Source organism: Balaenoptera borealis (assembly GCF_965194805.1).
Source record: "Balaenoptera borealis genome assembly, chromosome: 10".
In the NCBI taxonomy this organism is placed as follows: Eukaryota; Metazoa; Chordata; class Mammalia; order Artiodactyla; family Balaenopteridae; genus Balaenoptera; species Balaenoptera borealis.
In genome coordinates this window covers 105,074,974-105,095,894 of record NC_138874.1, presented here as the reverse complement: position 1 = coordinate 105,095,894, position 20,921 = coordinate 105,074,974, and the positions used below count along the sequence as shown (strand labels likewise).

Here is a 20,921-nt window from a genome sequence, read left to right as displayed (position 1 = left end):
TTAAAATTAAAAGCCAAAACATTCTATATGCCTTTGAGCTAGTATTCAGAGAGATTCATCTTCCCCAGCACTTCACCTAGAGGGTTTCCCATGTAATCCTATTAGTCATAAGAGCCTCTCCAAGCCCTCTGAGATTTCACTTGGCCAGACAACTTCAAGCATGATGGCCTGGCAGCCTGTTGCCAGAGAGGCGGGGGCAGAATGATATTCCAGCTCTGGGGATTGCCTGGTTTAGTCCCCTTGAAGCGGTATCACCGTGTGATTTCCATTTGTGTTAGGCCCAGTCCTGGAGCAAAATGACTATGGGAGAGGGAAAGGGGCAGGGAACATAGAAATGAACTGTCATACAGAAGCATGGTAAACAAATACATTTACTTACTTGACCTCTTTTGCCTCCATTATGACCTTTTTTTGTCTCTGGTTTTGGAGGAGGGGACTGTGAGACAGAAGATAAAGACATATCACTCGGGATTTTCAGACACGTGTGTGGCAGCAAGCAGAGCTTCAGGTCCTCTGGCCTGCCCACTGCTCTGGGGTTGAGCCAGTCACACTGCAAGTCACACGCGCACACACACACACACACACACACACACACACACACACATACACACACAGGGATGATGCCAGCCACTCTTTAATTTCATAAACCTCAAACTGTTTCTCAAAATCAGGCACATGTTCCCTTTAGTTCATCCTTACATTCTGCCTCCAATCACATGTATGAGGCATGGATATACATGTTCATGCATTTCTACTTATATAAGTAATTATTCACTCATCATGTCCTGACTCCTGTTGTGTGCAGGAACTCTTTTTTTTACAGGAGGATGTTAAGCCCCCTCCTTGTCCTTAAGGAATAACCACGTTGTGGCATTTGCTTTTAAAGGCCCAACATATTGTTTTAAATATTCTCACAGTACAAACACCTTCTCTGGCAGGATGGGTTTGACTTTTGGAAGCAGCCCATGGTCATTAAATCTGGTGAATCTGGTGTGTGTAATGTCATCTGACATTAAAAGCAAAGATAATTACCAAAGAGAAGCTTCCACAGTTTGGGGTATTGATGGCATACTGTAACAAGGATTTAACCTGTTAAAGGATGCACTTTAATGCCCAGCATTCATTGGCTGTATAAGCTGGGGCATGTCTGTCAAGAATCAACGTGGTTCACACACTCTCCAGTATATGCAAATACAGAAGTTATCCTGCATCTTTTCACTATGGAGTCAGCTGAAGTTTCTATCCCTGGTAAAAATAACATAGGAAGCAAATTGATGTGCCAGGCAGGAGAGATACAGTGGTGAACGAGATACATAGGCACTGCCTTGGGAGCCACGGTCTAGTGAGGCAGACCTGCGATGCAGGTAACAACCAGGGAGGAAGGGGGTGTGATGTCGAGTGCAGAGCAAGGGGACATCCTTTGCTCTTGTAGAAGAGTCAGGCAAGGGGACTCAGAAGAAGCTGATACCTCAGGGGCATGTGGGACTGCTGAACCCTCTGGGCCCAGAGCTGAGCCAAGAGCAAAAGCCTTAAAGCAGAGCTTTTCAACCTTGGCACTCTTGATACTTTGTCTGGATAATCCTTTGCTATGGAGGGCTGCCTCATACATTGTAGGAATGTGTAGCAGCATCCCTGATCTCAGCTTTCTAGATGCCAGGAGAGCCCCACCCTCCAAGCTGGGACAACCCAGAACGTCTCTGGGCATCGTCCCTTGGCAAAAGCACTCCCCATTAAGAACCATTGCCTTGATGACATGATACTATACATAGAGAATCCTAAAGATGCTACCAGAAAACTACTTCAGCTAATCAAAGAATTTGGTAAAGTAGCAGGATACAAATTTAATGCCCAGAAATCTTTTGCATTCCTATACACTAATGATGAAAAATCTGAAAGTGAAATTAAGAAAACACTCCCGTTTACCATTGCAACAAAAAGAATAAAATATCTAGGAATAAACCTACCTAAGGAGACAAAAGACCTGTATGCAGAAAATTATAAGACACTGATGAAAGAAATTAAAGATGATACAAATAGATGGAGAGATATACCATGTTCTTGGATTGGAAGAATCAACACTGTGAAAATGACTATACTACCCAAAGCAATCTACAGATTCAATGCAATCCCTATCAAACTACCACAGGCATTTTTCACAGAACTAGAACAAAAAATTTCACAATTTATATGGAAACACAAAAGACCCCGAATAGCCAAAGCAATCTTGAGAACGAAAAATGGAGCTGGAGGAATCAGGCTCCCTGACTTCAGACTATATTACAAATCTACAGTAATCAAGACAGTTTGGTACTGGCACAAAAACAGAAACATAGATCAATGGAACAGGACAGAAAGCCCAGAGATAAACCCACGCACATATGGTCACCTTATCTTTGATAAAGGAGGCAAGCATATACAGTGGAGAAAAGACAGCCTCTTCAATAAATGGTGCTGGGAAAACTGGACAGGTACATGGAAAAGTATGAAATTAGAACACTCCCTAACACCATACACAAAAATAAACTCAAAATGGATTAAAGACCTAAATGTAAGGCCAGACACTATCAAACTCTTAGAGGAAAGCATAGGCAGAACACTGTATGACATAAATCACAGCAAGATTCTTTTTGACCCAACTCCTAGAGAAATGGAAATAAAAACACAAATAAACAAATGGGACCTAATGAAACTTAAAAGCTTTTGCACAGCAAAGGAAACCATAAACAAGACCAAAAGACAACCCTCCGAATGGGAGAAAATATTTGCAAATGAAGCAACTGACAAAGGATTAATCTCCAAGATTTACAAGCAGCTCATGCAGCTCAATAACAAAAAAACGAACAACCCAATCCAAAAATGGGCAGAAGACCTAAATAGACATTTCTCCAAAGAAGATATACAGATTGCCAACAGACACATGAAAGAATGCTCAACATCATTAATCATTAGAGAAATGCAAATCAAAACTACAGTGAGATATCATCTCACACCGGTCAGAATGGCCATCATCAAAAAATCTAGAAACAATAAATGCTGGAGAGGGTGTGGAGAAAAGGGAACACTCTTGCACTGTTGGTGGGAATGTAAATTGATACAGCCACTATGGAGAACAGTATGGAGGTTCCTTAAAATACTAAAAATAGAACTACCATACGACCCAGCAATCCCACTACTGGGCATATACCCTGAGAAAACCATAATTCAAAAAGAGTCATGTACCAAAATGTTCATTGCAGCTCTATTTACAATAGCCAGGACATGGAAGCAACCTAATTGTCCATCATCGGATGAATGGATAAAGAAGATGTGGCACATATATACAATGGAATATTACTCAGCCATAAAAAGAAACAAAATGGAGGTATTTGTAGTGAGGTGGATGGAGTTAGATTCTGTCATACAGAGTGAAGTAAGTCAGAAAGAGAAAAACAAATACAGTATGCTAACACATATATATGGAATCTAAGGAAAAAAAAAAAAGGTCATGAAGAACCTAGTGGCAAGGCGGGAATAAAGACACAGACCTACTAGAGAATGGACTTGAGGATATGGGGAGGGGGAGGGGTAAGATGTGACAGGGTGAGAGAGTGGCATGGACATATATACACTACCAAATGTAAAATAGATAGCTAGTGGGAAGCAGCCGCATAGCACAGGGAGATCAGCTAGGTGCTTTGTGATCACCTAGAGGGGTGGGATAGGGAGGGTGGGAGGGAGGGAGACGCAAGAGGGAAGAGATATGGGAACATATGTATATATATAACTGATTCACTTTGTTATAAAGCAGAAACTAACACACCATTGTAAAGCAATTATACTCCAATAAAGATGTTAAAAAAAAAAAGAACCACTGCCTTAATAGAACATATTGATACATTTTACTATGTCAAAATTTGAAAAGAAAAAAAATCCCTATGACTGCATAAAATACAGTTAAAAGGCAGGCAACATGATAGAGGAAAATACGTATAACACATAGAAAGGATTGAAGCCTTTACTGTAGAAAGAATTCCTAGATATCAGTAAAAGATGAACACAAATAAAAAGGGCAAAGAAATAAAGCAACCTGTAGAGTGATTTGTGCAGAATTTTATATGATTTTAAACACAAAACACTATATTTGTATGTGTGGTGTCTGTGTGTCTGTGTGTCTAAATACAAAAGAAAGGCTAGAAGACCACACTAAATTTTTAACAGCGGTCTAGAGTCCCTCTAGAGATGGGACTGGAACTGAGGGTAGTAGTGGCTGTGGGGTCCAGGGAGGCGGAGTTAGTACGGGGGGGACGGGGGACTAGCTCTACCAGTGTTTGAATTTTCACAGGAACATTCATGAGCTACTCGTATGATTAAAAATCAATTGTATATTTAAAATTGTATAATTAAAAATCTGGAAGTCAGGACGATTGCAGAGAGCTCAGAGATCCTGAATTCCCTAATATTCTAAGCTGGACTTCTTCCACCTGCTCTGATGACCACCACCACTGTGTATTGTTCACTGCTGTGTCCGCTCCTGCTCTGAGCACATCGCATATATTCAGCTCGTTTACTCCTCACAATGTATCACACCCATTTTATAGACGACGAGGCTGAGGCAGAGAGGTTATATAATTGGCGCAAGGTCACACAGCTAGTAAGGGGCAAAGCAAAATACGAGGTCAGGGTTAACTTGTCCAAGTCTGAGTCTCTGCAGGCTGGTCACCCATAAAACAGTTGTCCTCCTGAAAAGCACCCCGGAAACTGGCTCCAGGCTGGTGCTTAAAGCAATTCTGATCAACTGTAGGGCTTGGGCCCCCACCACCCTCCCCCATCACATATTCTGTGCTGGCAAGATAGCACTGGAGCCAAAGTTCGTTTATGTCGCACTGAGATTATATCTCGGCCCCCATCCTGCTGGGGAAGGAGCTAGTGCTTCCTAATCATGTAGCTTAAAAGCCTCACACTAAATAAATATTGGGTCCTGGATCGGATCCTAGAACAGAGGAAGGACATTAGTGGAAAAACTAGTGAAATTCAAATTAAGTCTGGAGTTTAGTTATTAGTAATGTAGCATGTTGATTTCTTAGTTTTGACAAATACGCTATGGTAATGTATCCTGTTAACCTTGGGGGAAACTGGGTGAGGGGTATTTGGGAACTCTCTGCACTATCTCTGCAACTTCTCTATAAATTCAGTATTATTCCAAAATAAAAGACAAGGATTGGGTCCCTCAGCCCTGCCACATCATTGTGCATTACCCCAGTTAGAATATGATGGAACAACCCGGTGACTCATACAGCTGCCCCTCATACTGCCTTTGTGACTTTCCCCCTCAAGGGCTGCTCAGCCAAGGGTGCTTGTTTGCCCAACACCAGGATTCTAAGCAGGCACAAGTGATTGTGCCTTAACCATTATACCAAACTGCCTCTCACTAATCCTAGGGGCCAGATCCTTTCTTTCTTTGCAAATCCAAAGGGATGATCTTAGCGTAGGGCCAGCTGCCTCAGAAATCAAAACAAGATTGTTAAGTTCTATTAGAAACTGGACCCATAGCCAATGAGGGAATGTGTCATATCTGTAACAACAATATTGATTCTGTTGCATAATGAACTATAATTTGGTTACTAGAAGGTATATAAGCATCAGTTATTAGATACCATAGATTCTCTTTACATACCATTTCAATTGTTTTGTTAATGTGTTTCTGAATTTCCAGAAGCATGTCCACACCCTGTAAGTAGAATAAACATGATCTTCCACAACTGCAGTCTAGAATTTTAAACATAAAAACTTATACCACACACGGCTATTTCTAACTCAGAAAATCTGTAGGGTCCCTGATAATGCATTCTGGTTAGTGAATTACATATGGTCTACAAAATCAGAAGATTAAATGTTAATCTTCAGCCCTCAATTTTTATTTGGTTGAAAATGAATGAGAGGTTTTTCTTCCTCATTATCCTCCCTTCATTGTTCAGAACTGATTAGTTCAGTTGGTTGGATCAAGTTAACTTCATTCTCTTTCATGGTCTCCTGACCAACCTTCTTGCAATATATGTCACAGGTCATCAAGGGATTCTGCATGATAATGTTTGAATTAGTATAAATCCACTGTCACTTAGAAAGTAGAAAAATGTATTCTGATGATGGTGGGATCTGCATATGGAGACAGATGAAGAATGGCATGCCAAATGCTCTGGTACCCAAATAGCAGATATTAACTGAAGGAAAGATCCTGGCGCCAGGATCTGAACATGATCTGACAGATGGTGAGCCAGATATAAATCCTAGTCTTCCAAAATTGATAGAAGTGGGTATTGACTATTCTCCCTAAAAAAGAATTCTTTATCATAAAGAAATTACCTTGAGATTTAAAAAAATGATTGTCACTAGCTTAGATAAAATATCAGTCAATATACTACCAGATGGGATGGAGCTTCCTGTACTTTTCCTGTAAACATCCACGGTAGGACACAAACGTTTAGTTCTCCCGAATGCCTAATTGGTAGAATAATTCATGAAGATTTAAAAAGGCATATTGACTCATTCATGCCACTGAAGAACAACGAGACACTAACAAACCTCTGAGTAGTAAAGATGCCACTTAGGATTCCTTCATTCCATATTCCATAAACATGCACTAAACCTCTCTTACGTGCCAGGCAATCTGCTAGGCCCTGCAGTTCCTACTTAACAGAAAGGCTGCTATGAAAGTGCCACCTTCCTCTTGTTGCAGCCATAGTGCACAGACTAGTAAATTAAAAAATCTCAGTTGCCCCAAAGAATATCCTTCCAGCACTATCAAGGCCTGCAAAGTCACTCGCCCGTGGCTTCTCTGTCAGCCACTAGCATGAGTCACTGTTGTGATGAGCTGGAGATCCAAGGTGGTCTAAATTTGGTTCCCTTTCGTTTGAGGTCTTGTTTTCGTCCCACTTCCCTAATTTCCTGAATTTTTTTTTCTCATTTTATATTTAATTCCTATTCCCTTGGTGTCATAAGCCTTAGGAACATACACTAAAAACTCATTGATGATGAAGGTTTTTTGTTTTTTAAGAAAAGGTAGTTTGAGATAATGTAAGGTACTTGTTTAGCTGTTAATCCAGGATGGGGTATACAAATCACTTCTTTCATTAAATTCAGCTTGCCAGGTGATGACTTCCCACAGCTGACCAGAGATACCATCAGGAGAGGTATAGTTAGCTTTGCTGGCTGATCCTGAAAAAGGGGAAAAGTAAGGGGAAATGAGAAACATGGTTCATTCATCTTGAGATACTCATGGGTCCTTGTAAAGGAATGTAATGGGTACTAACCTGGTGGTGCTTCAGCAGTGCAATATTTAAGTATAGAGGATTATTGCCCAGCACGGCACTGGTTTTGGCAACAGCCAGTGACACAGCTCCTATGGCCATGCTGCCACAGAGTATGGGTTCAACAGGTTCTGGGGGTACAATTGGTTTTTCTGTAAGAGTATCCTTCCTCCCTGAAGAAAAAAGTATTGATAAAAGATTGCTTTCTAGAAAGTTTGACTACGATAAAACTATATATTTTTTTAATGCTTTACTTATAGATGTGAAGGCCCAGCATAAAGAAAGGTTGAAAGCTGAGGCTGGCAAGAAAATATTCACCACTTCAACCCCTGAGAAGTTTCTGTCTGATGTCACTTACTACTCCCTAATGCTCAAATAATCCTTAGCCATGGATTTTGCCTAAGAAATTTTAGAACATTCAGTATTAAATCCTTCAACAGTCATGTGGGGCAGATATTGTTATCTCACCTAAACGGGGGCTTAGGTTCAAAGACTTGCCCAATACCTAACAGAAAGTGAATAGAGAGAGGATTTGGACAGTCTTTGAATTCCAAACCCTTTGTTTTCCTATGTTCCACCATCGCTCTTGCATACCCAGCTTCGTGTTGAATATCTCATGTGAATATCTAACTACTTATCTTGCTTGCCCACCCCAAACGGATGCCCTTTTCTATGAGGACTTCCGTCCAGATCTAACCATCCACCCAGAATCCTCACCCATCTTTCACTCTCACATATTCTCAGCCACCCCGTCTGATCAGGTACCACAGTGTCCGCAATAAATCTCTAGTTTTCCTCCTGTCCTCTCCTTCCCCACAGCTACTGACCTGAGTCAGGTAGGTAAAACAAGTGGAATAAGATGTGTGAGCACCCAGTACATATTAAATGTTTAGCAAATTACTGTCCCCTCCTACTTCTTCCCTTCTTACGTTCCAAGTTCTATCAGTCAAAAGAAACCACCAAATGAACACCTATTGGCCGTCTCTACCTATGATTCGGTAGTGGTCATCCCCACCCTCCAGGAGAAGATTGGTCTAACAGGATTCTTCTGCCTTGGGCAACTCTCCTCCCCTCTCTGGGCCTCAGTATCTAAATCTATGAGATAAGAGACCTTGGCTTCACGATCTCTTTGGTCCCTGCTTCTTGTGCTTTATTTAATGGAACCCACGCTTATCTGGTGTTTAGTTTGTTCCCGGCATTGTGCTAGGCGCTGGCAGTGCTCAATTGAATGAGGCATGACTCATGTCCTCCAGGAGCACGTTGTAGTTGGACAGACACACAAATCACTGTTACAACAGCTCTAGCAGCAGCTCCAGAATTAACATACTGGAGGAGCTGAGGTTAGCCATATGTTGGAAGGCATGGAACAAAGGGCCACGGTAACTTTAAGATTATTTGTCTTAAAATAGCAAGGTCTTCCAAAGAGAAGTTTCATTAATATATTACCTATGACTGAGGAAATGTTGGTCATCCATATCAAAGGATATCATTAATCTTTAAAATATGGAGTGGCTTTTTGAGGAGCAGTTAAAGGTCTCCATGCCACCCTCCCCTTCCCTGCCTTGGGCATTGCCACTGTTCAGTGCACTCTGTTTACTAAGTGTTCATCTCTGGGTAAGAAATATTTTTTCTTACAAATAAAAATGGAGGGTGGGGTGGGGGGAAAACCGTGCCCACCTCACACAGTAGCTTTAAGCAAGGAAGTGGCGTGGAGGATGGATGGTACCTGGTGGAACTCCAACCTAGGTCTGCAGCAGAGAGATTTGAACTTGGAAAGGCAGTCCAAGTTTCAGCCTTTCTTCCTCCACGTTTGTTACTAATGGTTCTGCAGGATGATAAGCCACCGACCTTGCTTTTGTCCTTTTTTTTTGGCTGGAGGTGGAGGAGGCGGTGGTGGTGTTAGAGGTGAAGGTGTAGGCACTGTGGAGTCTTCCAGGCTCTTTTCCAATTCTTTTCTCTCCTTATCTTCTTGTACTTTACTTTCAAAGAATGTCCTTAATGGTAAGAAAGTATGGCTTTACAATGAGATATTGAGAAATATCACTCGTAATTTTGGTCATGTTTTAGTGCTGACCCCAAAATGTTTCAATAGTTAACTCTGCTTTTTAAGCTACCTAAGAACAAATCAGCTTCAATTTCCAAGGCTTAAAAATGATGCTGTTATAAAACTATGTTCAAGAACTGAAAATCATTTTGGCCTGGAAATAAATGTTTAAAGATTTTAGGTGCTCATTTTAAAAATTATCTGAGCCCTGTTTGTTATTTTTTAAAGTAAAATTTGAAGATATAATTTGATTAAGGGCTATTGGATTTTCTTTTTGAATAAATGACCATCAGACTAAAAATGAGGCAAGAATAGACAGTGAAATATATAGCACTATGTGCAGGACTTCCTTCTTTCTTTCTTTCTCTTTTCTTTCTTTTTTATTTTTTTGAGGTGGGTGCTTAAAATGGACAGTTAAGAAAACTGTTGGGAAGTCCAGCTTAGGTTCATCTACGTAAAATATCAGCTCCCCGGAATAAAAAGAGGCTAAAAGCTTCCACAGACAAAACAATAATAAGCCCCCCCCCCAAAAAAGACATGGGAATCAGATTTGCATCAGATGCCAATGGTGCAGTGCCTTTAAAGTACTGAGAGAAATTGATTTCAAATGAGAATTCTATACTCAGCTAAACTGTAAACCACAAAGGGAAAGTACTGACATTTCCACACATGTAAGAACTCAAAAAATGTACATCCCAAATACCCTTTTCTCATCCTTACTTTTAAAGGTTGAAATCCAGCAATTTAAGAAAGAGGATGATATGGGATCCAGGAAACAGGAGAACAATGAAGGGATGTCTTATGGCATCTCTGTAGTAGGCCTAAAGAGGAACCAGTCATGATGGGAGATTTGGGAGGGAAAACTCCAGGAAAAAAGGAATGTAACAGAATAGAAGGTATGACTGAGAGCTTGGGAGAAAATAAGTATGTGTTAATAGCAAATAACACCCTAGAAAAATGGTACAGATGAACCGGTTTGCAGGGCAGAAATAGAGACACAGATGTAGAGAACAAACGTATGGACACCAAGGGAGGAAAGTAGCGGGGGGCGGGTGGTGTGATGAATTGGGAGATTGGGATTGACATGTATACACTAATATGTATAAAATAGATAACTAATAAGAACCTGCTGTATAAAAAAATAAATAAAATTCAAAAATTCAAAAAAAAAAAGATTGCCTAAAAAAAAAAAAAGCAAATAACACACACACACAAAGGACTAAGTGGAATAGCATTCAAAAACTGTAAGACAACCAAAAACTATTCAAACAAGTTTTTTATAAGGTCATGATCCAACTCTGAGGCAAACTAAAATGCGAAGTTATGCACAATTAAGCAAGTGATGAAGCTTAGAGAAAGAGAATCCAGTTGACCCTTCTTTGGCCAATAGGGTTGTGGCATTGGACCCCCACAAAAGGAAAAGTAATGCTAACCCACACTTGGTTAGGCATTGAACAGTGCTCACATAGCCCTAGTAAACAGTTCCTTGGTTTTCACATTTTAGAGTCAACCTATGGGCAAGACCTGGAAGACTTGGTTGTGTCTGGAGGTCAGAACATAAGCATCACTCACTGGGGTATATAAAAGGATAAGAGAGGCTCATGGATGAGGGGGGGCATGTGAGGAGGTGGGAAGGGGGAAAGGAGGACGTCTGGATTCTTAATCCTTTTCCTGAGAAACTTTTCACTGAATCCTAGGAAAGCTCTATGCACAAAAGAGGCCAAAAGGCCTTATGTAGGCTTACAAAGTAAAATTTTAATAACAGGGTTTTCAGAAGAAAAACAACATTTTATGCTAAATTTTGCTGCTTTAGCATATGCTTCTTAATTGACTTCCTGATTGTAGATGTGACAGACCCATTTCATTGGCAGGTGAAATGGAAAGAAAAGAGGTACATAGTTATACTGGACACTTACATTTCAAAGTGCGAAATTTACCTGAGCACCTGATCCACCTCAGCCTGGTTAGAAGGAGCTAAGCCCTGAAGCTCCTCGGTGATGGTTTCGTTGACCCACTGCACCGCAGTGCTGACGGCATCCGACCTTTCTAATTCCTCTGCTTCAACTAGCTCGGGTAAAGCGTTCGCGTGGACTTCGAAGTGAGTTGAGATCACCACAGAACATATATTCTGAAAACAATATAAACGTGTTCTACATTTTCCCTACCTTTCACAGGAAATAGGAAATTGAATGTATCCAGCTTTTAAGGTACATGATATTTTATCACCAATTTCAAAGAGAAAATGAGAATCTATAATTTTCTTTGAGATATTTTTATAGCTATTGAAACACAATGGAACCCAACTTGAAGGAACGTTTAAAATTATTACCTTGTTAAAATACCCTTCTAAAAACCCTACATTGAACTTCATTTTTATCACTACCTCTCTAAAAAATAGCTAAAAGGAGACAAATTTAATCATAACTATTTTCATTTATGACAATGAATTTTTCTTTATGTAGATCGGTCTATATATCTATAAATCTATATATAAATATATGAATCTACAACCCTATCTTCAGATTTATAGAACTCATGACATTAATTATGTCAGAGGTTTTTAAACTATTTTGCCCCATTTCCTTTCTCCATCTTGGATCATCTTCAGGTTACCAAGTCATGTCTGTACCAATAGTACACGTAACCTAATAAACCATCATGGAAGATTGTATGATTCATGCTTTGTGTTCATAATTACCTACAAATAGTGTGTGTGTATTTTGCACACACTGAATTTCAAAACGTTAATTTTCCACAATTTAGACAATACATGCTAATAAATTCAGTGGAGCCAGGACATAGTGAAGAACACATTTAAGCTGCCTCCTACCTTGGGAAAATTTTGAATGGTGCAGAATATTTCCACTTGCAGTGTTGGAAGCCCCAGTCCATCCAGCACATTTTTCCCCACGACTTTGCATATGGTGGGAGGCTTTGCAAGTTTAGAAAAGCAGTTTGCCTTCAACACACACAAAAAAAACAAAAATCACAATACCACATCTAATTAATCTTTAAAAGGTCATTCACATTTACTCTAGTTTCTACTAAACCTCTCCTTCAATGTCCTCCTCATTCTGGAATTAGTCTAGCAGCTCTGCGGGAACGTTCAGAGATTTGGATTTAGCTTCTGGTACGTGGGGCAGTTTGCTTTTTGAACTCTCAGCAGAAACTCACAAACATGTCTTTATTTAAAGTTCTCGTGTCACTCTTTAGTGGGGCCTAACCTATCCTTCTGTCCAAGATACCGAAGTCAATTGGTCTCTAGAATACTGTGATGCATTCAAACCTAAAAAACCTTAAGTGTGTCTATTTTCATTCCTCCCAACAAGGCACTGGATATTTTAATGGTGAAGACTTACGCAGAGGCTGTATTTCACTTACCATCAGATCATGCGTAGAACTACATGTTCAAAGAGGATTGTTAGAACCTTAGTAACAGCAGTTTCATTGATGTGGAAGAGCAGAAGTCATTTGGAAGTGATCCAAGAAAGAGACAGAAGAAAGAGAATGAAGCTGAGGGAGAAAGTCCACTCAGGAGCCTGAGTAAAAAGATTCAGTACCGTGTCCCTATGCAGAGGGGCGGAAGCTGGGAGAGAAGGAAGAGGGGCGAGTGAAGGCCCACCCTCCTCACCCCCTTTATCACCAGACAGTATTCACTCTTCATTTTCATTTAGCAGACCAGGCCTCTTATCTTTCACTTCAAATTCCAGTGACCTCAACCTACATAACAGGTCATTAACGCCCATCGGCAATGTGCCAGCACCAAGGTGGTGGCCAGCAGAACTAAAGCAAAAGCCAATTTTCAAGCTATCCATGCATTTGAAGGATGATGGTTTGTATGTTACAGAGTAAGTACCTAAATGAAGTTAGATAGAATCGGGAGAAGAAAAATACGATCTAGCTTATACCTTGTGAGTTCAATTCAACAAGCAATGAGCACCTACAGTGTACCACATATTGTGTTAGGAGGAGAATGGAACTAACTTTTAAAAAAATGCTTAGGATGCACCTTGAAGGAGTGACTTTGTCTTGTTTATCACTGTATCACATACCACAATGCCTGGCATATTTAGTATTCCATAAATTAAATCTTGTATAAATTCATAAATGTCAGACACAACCTTGGGCACATTTGTATACACTATGTCATTAAATTCTCAAACTCTCAATTATAAGTTTTATGCAATAGTAAATAATATTGCTGTTGCCCGCAGGGATCTTTCCCATCCCTGAATTTCTCTAATATGTAAGAGAAGCATAGAAGAAATGGCATTTGAGCTGGACACTGGTGGTCGTGTAGTATTTCAACAGGCAGACAAGAGGGAGAAACTGAGGGCAGGTACTTCAGGTAGAGGGAATAGGATAAGTGAAGGGGAGGGAATTGGGAAACTTCACACTGTAGGAGAAAGTCAGTGCGCCTGTGCGGAGGAGCGGTGGGGGAGGGGCAGGGGAGTGGAGCCTGTTAACGAGGTATGGGGCGAGCACTGTGAGTCACACACTGGAGCGTGTTTGATCTTACTCAGCATGCAAGGGGGAACCACAGGAAGTTTCCGAGCAAAAGAATGATGGTCAGATTTGGGACTAGGAACATTGCTCTGGCAGCACTATGCGGGATGGACTTGATAGAGGGGGAGACTAGGTGAGAATAAGGATGGCCAAAACCGCGGCAGTGACTGGGAAAATCAAAAGGAGGTTGCCTTTATGCCAATCCAATCCTGAACATCCTTCAAAGCCCAAGCCAAAACTCTCAGATGCTACAGCCTACAGGGATCTTCCCCACCCCTGAATTCCTATAACAGGCACACAGTGATCTATTCCTCAGTCTAGCACACAATCCTATATCACCCTATCTATTACTCCAGTCATCTTACGTATCGGTGGCTTTTGTCCCTAACCGAGGTATAAACTCCCAGAGAGCTGTGCAAACCAAAGACCTGGCTACCTAATAGGCTGGGAAGAGCATTACACTGGGGACAAGAGTCCAAGTTTCCAGTCTTACCTTTTTCACTAAGTAGCTGTGAGACAAGGGCTTGGTGTCTTTGTAAAATGAGGAAGTCGTTAACTTTCAAGAATTCCTCTAGCAAGAGACAGTGGAAAGATAATGGAATTGGGAGTTGCATTCCCTCATTCATCCCACAAATAGTTCTTGACTGTCCACTATGTACCACGCACTCTGCTAGGTACTAGGGACACAGACCGGGTTTGATTTCTCACTGTCATTCACTGTGTCCCTTGGGAAAATCATTTAAATTCACTGGGCCACAGTTCTTTATTTGTAAAACAGGAATCATAATGTTTACCTCACCGTGGTCCTAAGGATGAAGTGATATCACATAAAGCACATAGCACAGGGTGCATCAATAAACACCTCCCCCCCTCGCCCCTCCCCCAGTTTGATGTATAGGCCAGGACCGAGAAAAATAAACATTCGTGGAACATCCCCTATATTAACTGCATCTACAAGATGTGGTTTTGAACCCTGTAAACACATCATGCTTCTTCACAGCATTTAAATACTCTGCTTGGTGTTGTCATATTGCCTCACCATAGTGCAAATTCCTACCAGTCCCAACCATGATGCCTTCCAGAAGGTGGGTGTTGGTTAGTACTTATGGATCTGGAAGTGAGAAAACGCTTGCCTTTGTTTCAACTGCCCACTGCTTAAGGCTAAGATATGTGCCAGATGGTGCGCTGGGCACAGAGCTTAGGAGGGGTATATGAAAAGGCCCCCACTCTCCACAGGAGCTCACAAGCTGCCCAGGGAGGGTTTCAGTACATGCAGGGGACACTACAAGGACGCTGAAGGACGATTAGTCCTGGGCGAAGTGGGCAAGACTCTGATCTAAATTTTAAGTCTAGGTGCGAGCTGGTCAGGTGGGACGGGCATCCAGGAAGGGAAGGGCGCACAAGCCAAGGAGCGGACGTTTGAAATCGACTGAAACTTGGCAGCGATGGGGCCTGCTGGGTATGAGGCCCCGGGGTAGGCTGAGGCTAAGCTGTAGCGAATACCAAGGTGTTCGTCCCGTGGTCAAAAGGAGGCCGCTGAAGGTTGGTAAACTGAGCTACGAGGTATTAAGGTCTGTGATTAAAAAGTCAACTGGCAGCCGTGGCAGGCCCGCGCAGAGGTAGCGAGGATGCCTGCCAGGTCCTGAGCTGTCGCCTAGAGTCCTCATTGCTCTAGCAGCTTCCAGTCCACCACTTTCTCTCTCGGGACTCCTTCACCCAGACTTCCGCCCTGCTTCATCCCTTCAGGGTCGCGGCCCCGCGCAACTACTGTCTCCGACCCCCGCGGCGGCGGCGCGCGTGCGCGACTCTGTGGCGCAGGCGCACGGCGTTGCCGCAGCGCGGGGCGTGGGGAGAGGGGCTGGAGAGGAGAGGGTTCTTGTCCCAGGTCCCTACCAGGTGCCCGTAGACGTCGGCAGGCTGGAGGTAGAAGGTGGAGTTGAGCAGCTCTTCCAGCCTGCGCGGAACGTCGTTCTCCCGGTAGTACTCCATCGCCTGCTGCTTCAGCTTCTGCAGGTCCCTAGTGGTCCCACAGCTGCGGCCGCCGCCTTCTTCCCCCATGGTAGGAGATTTAAGGCTACTGCGGGGGTTAGCTGGGGGGCCCGCGAGCGTCCTCCCAGTCGCTAGGCAACGCAGCGAGATCCCGACCCCAGATCTCGCGACGCTTCCAGCCTCTGGTTCTTCTCGCAGCCGGAGTAGCGAATGGCTACTTCGCCCTCCTCCCCCTCCCTCTCCCTGAGGGTTTGGCCCACGGGGTTGGGTTCACTGACTCTTGAGACCGGCTCCTTCCCGGCGTCGTTTTCCACTCTTTCCCCGAAGGTTTTCGGATGGGAAGATAGTTAACGCTCTCATGAAGCGCTTTTTGCGGAGGCGTGAGAGGGTTAGCCCCGGCTTCCAGCTGGGGACTCGAACCTCGGGTGACGCCAGTTCCCGGTGGCCCTGGGACTCAGGCCATCGGGCTTTCCCCAGCCACCCCCTCGTTCCTCGCGGTCGGGGAGCTCCCCCGGGCGGCGGCCTGTGCCGGCCCCCTCTCGGGGGGAGGGTTGTAAGAACTCTGGGTACCCTTACTAAGCTGTGGAGGACCCAGGAATTCAGTCATTCCGCAGATACTAACTAGCCCTGAGCAGAGCGGTGTGCTGGCTGGGCGTACTGCGAGGTCCAGGAGGGAACGGCCACGCGCCCTCCCCTGGGAGATGAGTGGGACTAGTGGGGTGAAATTTTTCCGTAGAAGGAGAAAAACTGGGCCGAAAAAATTTGGGATGAACCTTAAGGACAGGCCTAGGGTGGGGTGTTACAGACAAGACTTGAGAAGGAGAAGCAGGAATGGAGGACTGTCATTGGGTCATGTTCTCTCTTCAGAACCTTCAGAGGCTGCTTGCGTCCTGCCCTTTTAAATCTAAACTGCCTGCTTGGCTTTATTACACTTGCCAGGTGTCCCGTGCAATTACACAACTTCTTAATGCGCGCCCTCTGCTCTAGATACTTGTGCTGCAGGAAAGGGCTGAGATGGACAAGGTGTTCTTGTTCCACTCTTGCCTGTTGGTGCGCGTGACCTAAGGCAGACCATGTAAAACGTTTATGTTGCACTTTTGCTCATCTGGAAAACAGTCTTAACTGCTCTGCCTACTTCACAAGTCAGAGTAAAATGAGAAAGTGAGTGAGAAAACACTTTGAAACAAGATAGTTACTTTCAATAGAGGCAGGCAGATGCATACAAATAATGTGATTCTGTAAATAGTGCTGTAAGAACCCAGACATGCACCTCCTTCTGAACTCCCTCGGTGTTTTTTCCAGTTCTCTAATGGAACAGTGGAATTTTCTGGGATGTGATAGATCATCATGGATCTACCTTATCCTTGCTAGATGGAAATCCCTCCATGACAGGAGCCAAGTCTGAGTCATCCTCACATGTACAGCAGAGACTGCCCCTCAGCCTCGCTGCAGGGACAGAGCTTGTGCTCTGCTGAACGGGTTGAATGAACGTTTATTCAGGATAAGCCGGCGCTGTTGCTGCTGGTTCCATCCCACCACATGCCTTTCCTCATATCCCTTTAAATGGAAGGCACCCCCTTCTCTCACACGTCCATCCTTTCCATCCTTTTATGCCTCTTGACTCCCATATCTTCAAAGAAGCCACGCTCCACACTCCAGCTCACACTGTGGCCAGCCTTTCCTTTCTTCTGAACTCCTTTCCCATTTGCAGCTGCAGCTGCAAAATTCAGCGTTTAGGGATGTCTTGATTCATTTGACGCTTTAATGGAAAATTGGAAGCATCCTGGGCTGGGAACATCATGTCTCAGTCTCCCCTCTGTAACCCACTGGCCTCTAAATTCCTTAAGGACAGGGGCTTCATCTGTCTTGTTCACTGTTGCGTCCCCAGCATCAGTACATTACCTGACAGAATAGATATTCTGTAAATGTATGTTGAATGAATGGATGGACTTTACACATAATAAACACTTAACTCACAGTCAGATATTTTGTGAATAATGAGTACCCCAGGCTGGTTTGAGCAAATCCTTTGTTTTCAGGAACAATGAGAAATAAGGCTGGAAAAGTAGTCTGAGGTGAGATTGTGAAGGAACTGGAATACCATTCTGTAAGAGTGGGGAGCACCCCCGAACTTCTGAATATAGGATAGGTAAGACGGAAGCCTCCTGAGTGTTGGAGGAGGCTAATTGGCAGCAGTAGGTAGGCTTGGTGGGTGTTCGGTTATGCAAAAAAATAATATAGACGTAAGAGCCTAAACAGTAATGGTAGCAATGGGAAGAGAAGGATGAGACAGGATGGAAGGATGAAAATCTCTTTGAGTGATTGGATGTGGGGCTGGGGAACCAACGATGACTCCATGGAGGATAACTTGTAGAATTCTGTCTCAGTTAACAGAAATGCAGTAAGTGAGAGAGTGATCTGGTTTTGATGGAGGAAATGTGGTACATTTGGTTGTAGATGTGTGAAGCTTGAGGTATCCCAGAGGAACGGGAGGACTGAAGACAGATATAAGACATCCATAAAGAATTTAAAGTTGAATAAGACTAGATGAATCCTCTGGAGGGAAAAGGGAAGCCAATCCTTTTAAACTCAGGACCTAAATATTGGGGAACAAATTTATTTAGGACACAGGGGGACAAACAAAAATGACTTAGAGAAAAAAGAAAAAAAATCCACAGCCTGGAATCTAGGGCAGAGAGTTTGGGGACTTTGTCAGATGTGTGTGTCTGTGTGTGTACACATGCATGGAATAAAGTCTAAAAAGATATACATTTGCATGTTAATTGTGTCATCGTTAGGTGATGGGATCTTTTATTTTCTTCTTTTTATATATTAGTGGTATCTGATTTTCCTGAAATGAGTGTATTACTTATATAACTTTGAAGAATTACATTAAAAATATTTGAGAGAAAAAATATTTGAGGGAAGGATATTAAGTCAAATGTTATAGGAGGATTGAAGACTGAAAAGAGATTTTTAGGAACTCAGTTCTTCCCTTATGGATCATTCCATCTTCTCAAATAAAAATAAAACTTAATGAAAGCTAAATAAATAAATAAACCTACCCTCCCTGTTTACTTCTGTCAGTCACTCAATCAACCAATATTTATTGAATGCTTACCATGCCTCAGGCACTGTTCTAGGCCCTGGGGGAAAAGCAGTGAATAAAATGGATAACATTTCTTCTCTTTGTGGCACTTAAGTTCTATTGGCACTTCAGTAGCACTTACATCCTAGTGAACCATTGGGACAATAAACTGAAATAATAATAATAGATGTGAAAGCATTTTGAAAAGTTGGTGTGCTAGGGGTTTAATGGCCTATTGGTGTTGACAGATCCAGAGTAAATAAAATTATTATTCATGAATATTCCAATTTTCTTCTTTTCCATAGATATTAGAAGTACTAGGGTTTGGGATGTAAAATACATTTACGCATATGCATATTTTATATACTTAACACCCTCCTTGTTTCAGTACCTTGGTGACTATATTTCCATTTCATATGGAGACTAAATGTCCAAGGGTACGTACAGAGTGTCAGAGCTTGAAAGGGACTGAGTGCTGCTCACCCTAAAGGTGTAAACTGGGGAGTTCATGAGGGGAGGGAAATGAAGGGAAGGAAAGGCTCAGGAGATATAGAAAATTCTGGAACATATCCAGGGAGAGAGGGTAGGACTATACTCTCCTCCTTTAGAAAGAGAATGGGGTTGCCGCATTTGAAGGGATGTATGGTGTGGGACAAGGGCCATTTGGGAATTAGAAAACTTAGATTGGAGTCCCGGCTGTCCCCAAGATCTTCTGGGACCTCATGGATAAAATGAGAGGGTTGGACTAGATCAGTGTTAGGAAAAAGGTTTCCCAGCCTTTTTCATTATGAAGACTCCTTTTAAACAACAACAAAAGATTGAGACACCCCCCTCCTCCACCACAGCCCATGTAATAGTTGTTATATATAGTGACTGAATTCAGTGGTCCCTCTAGAGGCATTTGTATTTCATTCATGGGAATTCTGTACATGTGACAAAAATACATTTAAGGCAAGCCATTCTTCAGTGTCCTGGGTGTGTTTGGTGTACGTTCGGAATTATAGGCCACTTGCCCACGTCTATGGGCTTCTCAGGGACCTTGATTGAGAAGCCCTGAACTGGCTCTCCATCTCAGATCTCTCCTACTTTGTAGCTCTGATTCAAGATAAGTATCAGGACATGTTAGTCTATTCCTATCTGCTAATTGAAGATCCTTCATAGAGGAAATTAACCATTTTTCAGTCTACATTTCAAAAAGAGCTTCTAAGCTATGTCAGACATTTCCTAAATGAATGAGGATAAATAAAAATGTATTTGTTCATTTTTCCTTAATCCTTTCCAACACCTTTATATAAATTGGAGCTTGTTTGCCTTGACTTTAACGTTCAGAAGTGATTATTTAGATGTTATTTTGGGGTTGCTATCAAGTGCTTGTTAATTCTTCTTTCCTGCATTTGCCATCTGTGTTGAATATCATTTTTCATAGGGAACTAATGAACATGATTGCAGGTGCCTTTAATCATAGAATCATAGAAACTGGAGACAGAATAGACGGAAATGTTGCCTTTTCCTCATCTAAAAAATGGGAGTAATAATGTTACCCTTCCTCACCCAGTTGTCATGAATGAGAAATATGATTGCCAAGCTAATTGCAACATAAATAGCTGTAAATTAAATGCTAAGTAATAAAAGTAGGAATGATTTGACTAATAAAAAAATGTTTTTCCTAATTTGATTTTTTCATTACTAATGCCCCCCGTCAATAGTCATTTCCACTGTAGTAGTACTAACAACAACAAAAAACACAGCAGTAACTACGATTGATGGAGCCCTTTTAAATGCCTGGGTCTTTCCTTGTATCATCCCACTGAATCTGCAAAACAGTCACAAAAGGTAAGTGACTGGCCCAAGGTTACAACGTTAATAAATAGTAGAGATGGAATTTGAACCCAGGTCTGGCTGACTCCATTGCCCACGCATTTCCCACTGTGCTCCACTGCCTCTCAAATCTAGAACTCAGTCAGATTCTGCTGCCTCATGTCAGCTTTTGCTAGACTCTTGCCCATCCTCT

At 42.4% G+C, this 20,921-nt stretch overlaps 2 protein-coding genes across 12 annotated transcripts in view; one reads left to right on the top strand and one right to left on the bottom strand.

Moving 5' to 3' along the window:
• The window catches only part of ENO4 (enolase 4), a 48,436-nt gene extending 31,327 nt beyond the window's left edge, over positions 1-17,109 (bottom strand). For 9 of the 11 annotated variants that reach the window (XR_014249114.1, XR_014249115.1, XR_014249116.1 and 6 more), the window contains exons 1-8: positions 15,727-17,109; positions 12,158-12,286; positions 11,265-11,455; positions 9,132-9,277; positions 7,287-7,456; positions 7,060-7,191; positions 5,654-5,707; positions 380-436 (exon numbers count right to left, since the gene is read on the bottom strand). Coding sequence is in view for 8 of the 11 variants with exons in the window: in XM_082407830.1 (XP_082263956.1) it covers positions 380-436; positions 5,654-5,707; positions 7,060-7,191; positions 7,287-7,456; positions 9,132-9,277; positions 11,265-11,455; positions 12,158-12,286; positions 15,727-15,891 (1,044 nt within the window). In the remaining 3 variants the exon portion in view is untranslated. The remainder of the gene's footprint in view (positions 1-379; positions 437-5,653; positions 5,708-7,059; positions 7,192-7,286; positions 7,457-9,131; positions 9,278-11,264; positions 11,456-12,157; positions 12,287-15,726) is intronic. The other 2 variants (XM_082407832.1, XM_082407828.1) reach the window with 1 other exon arrangement.
• Positions 15,802-20,921, top strand: part of HSPA12A (heat shock protein family A (Hsp70) member 12A) — a 163,517-nt gene continuing 158,397 nt past the window's right edge. The window contains exon 1 of the mRNA XM_082407821.1: positions 15,802-15,892. Coding sequence (XP_082263947.1) covers positions 15,890-15,892 — 3 coding nt within the window. The 5' untranslated portion in view covers positions 15,802-15,889. The remainder of the gene's footprint in view (positions 15,893-20,921) is intronic.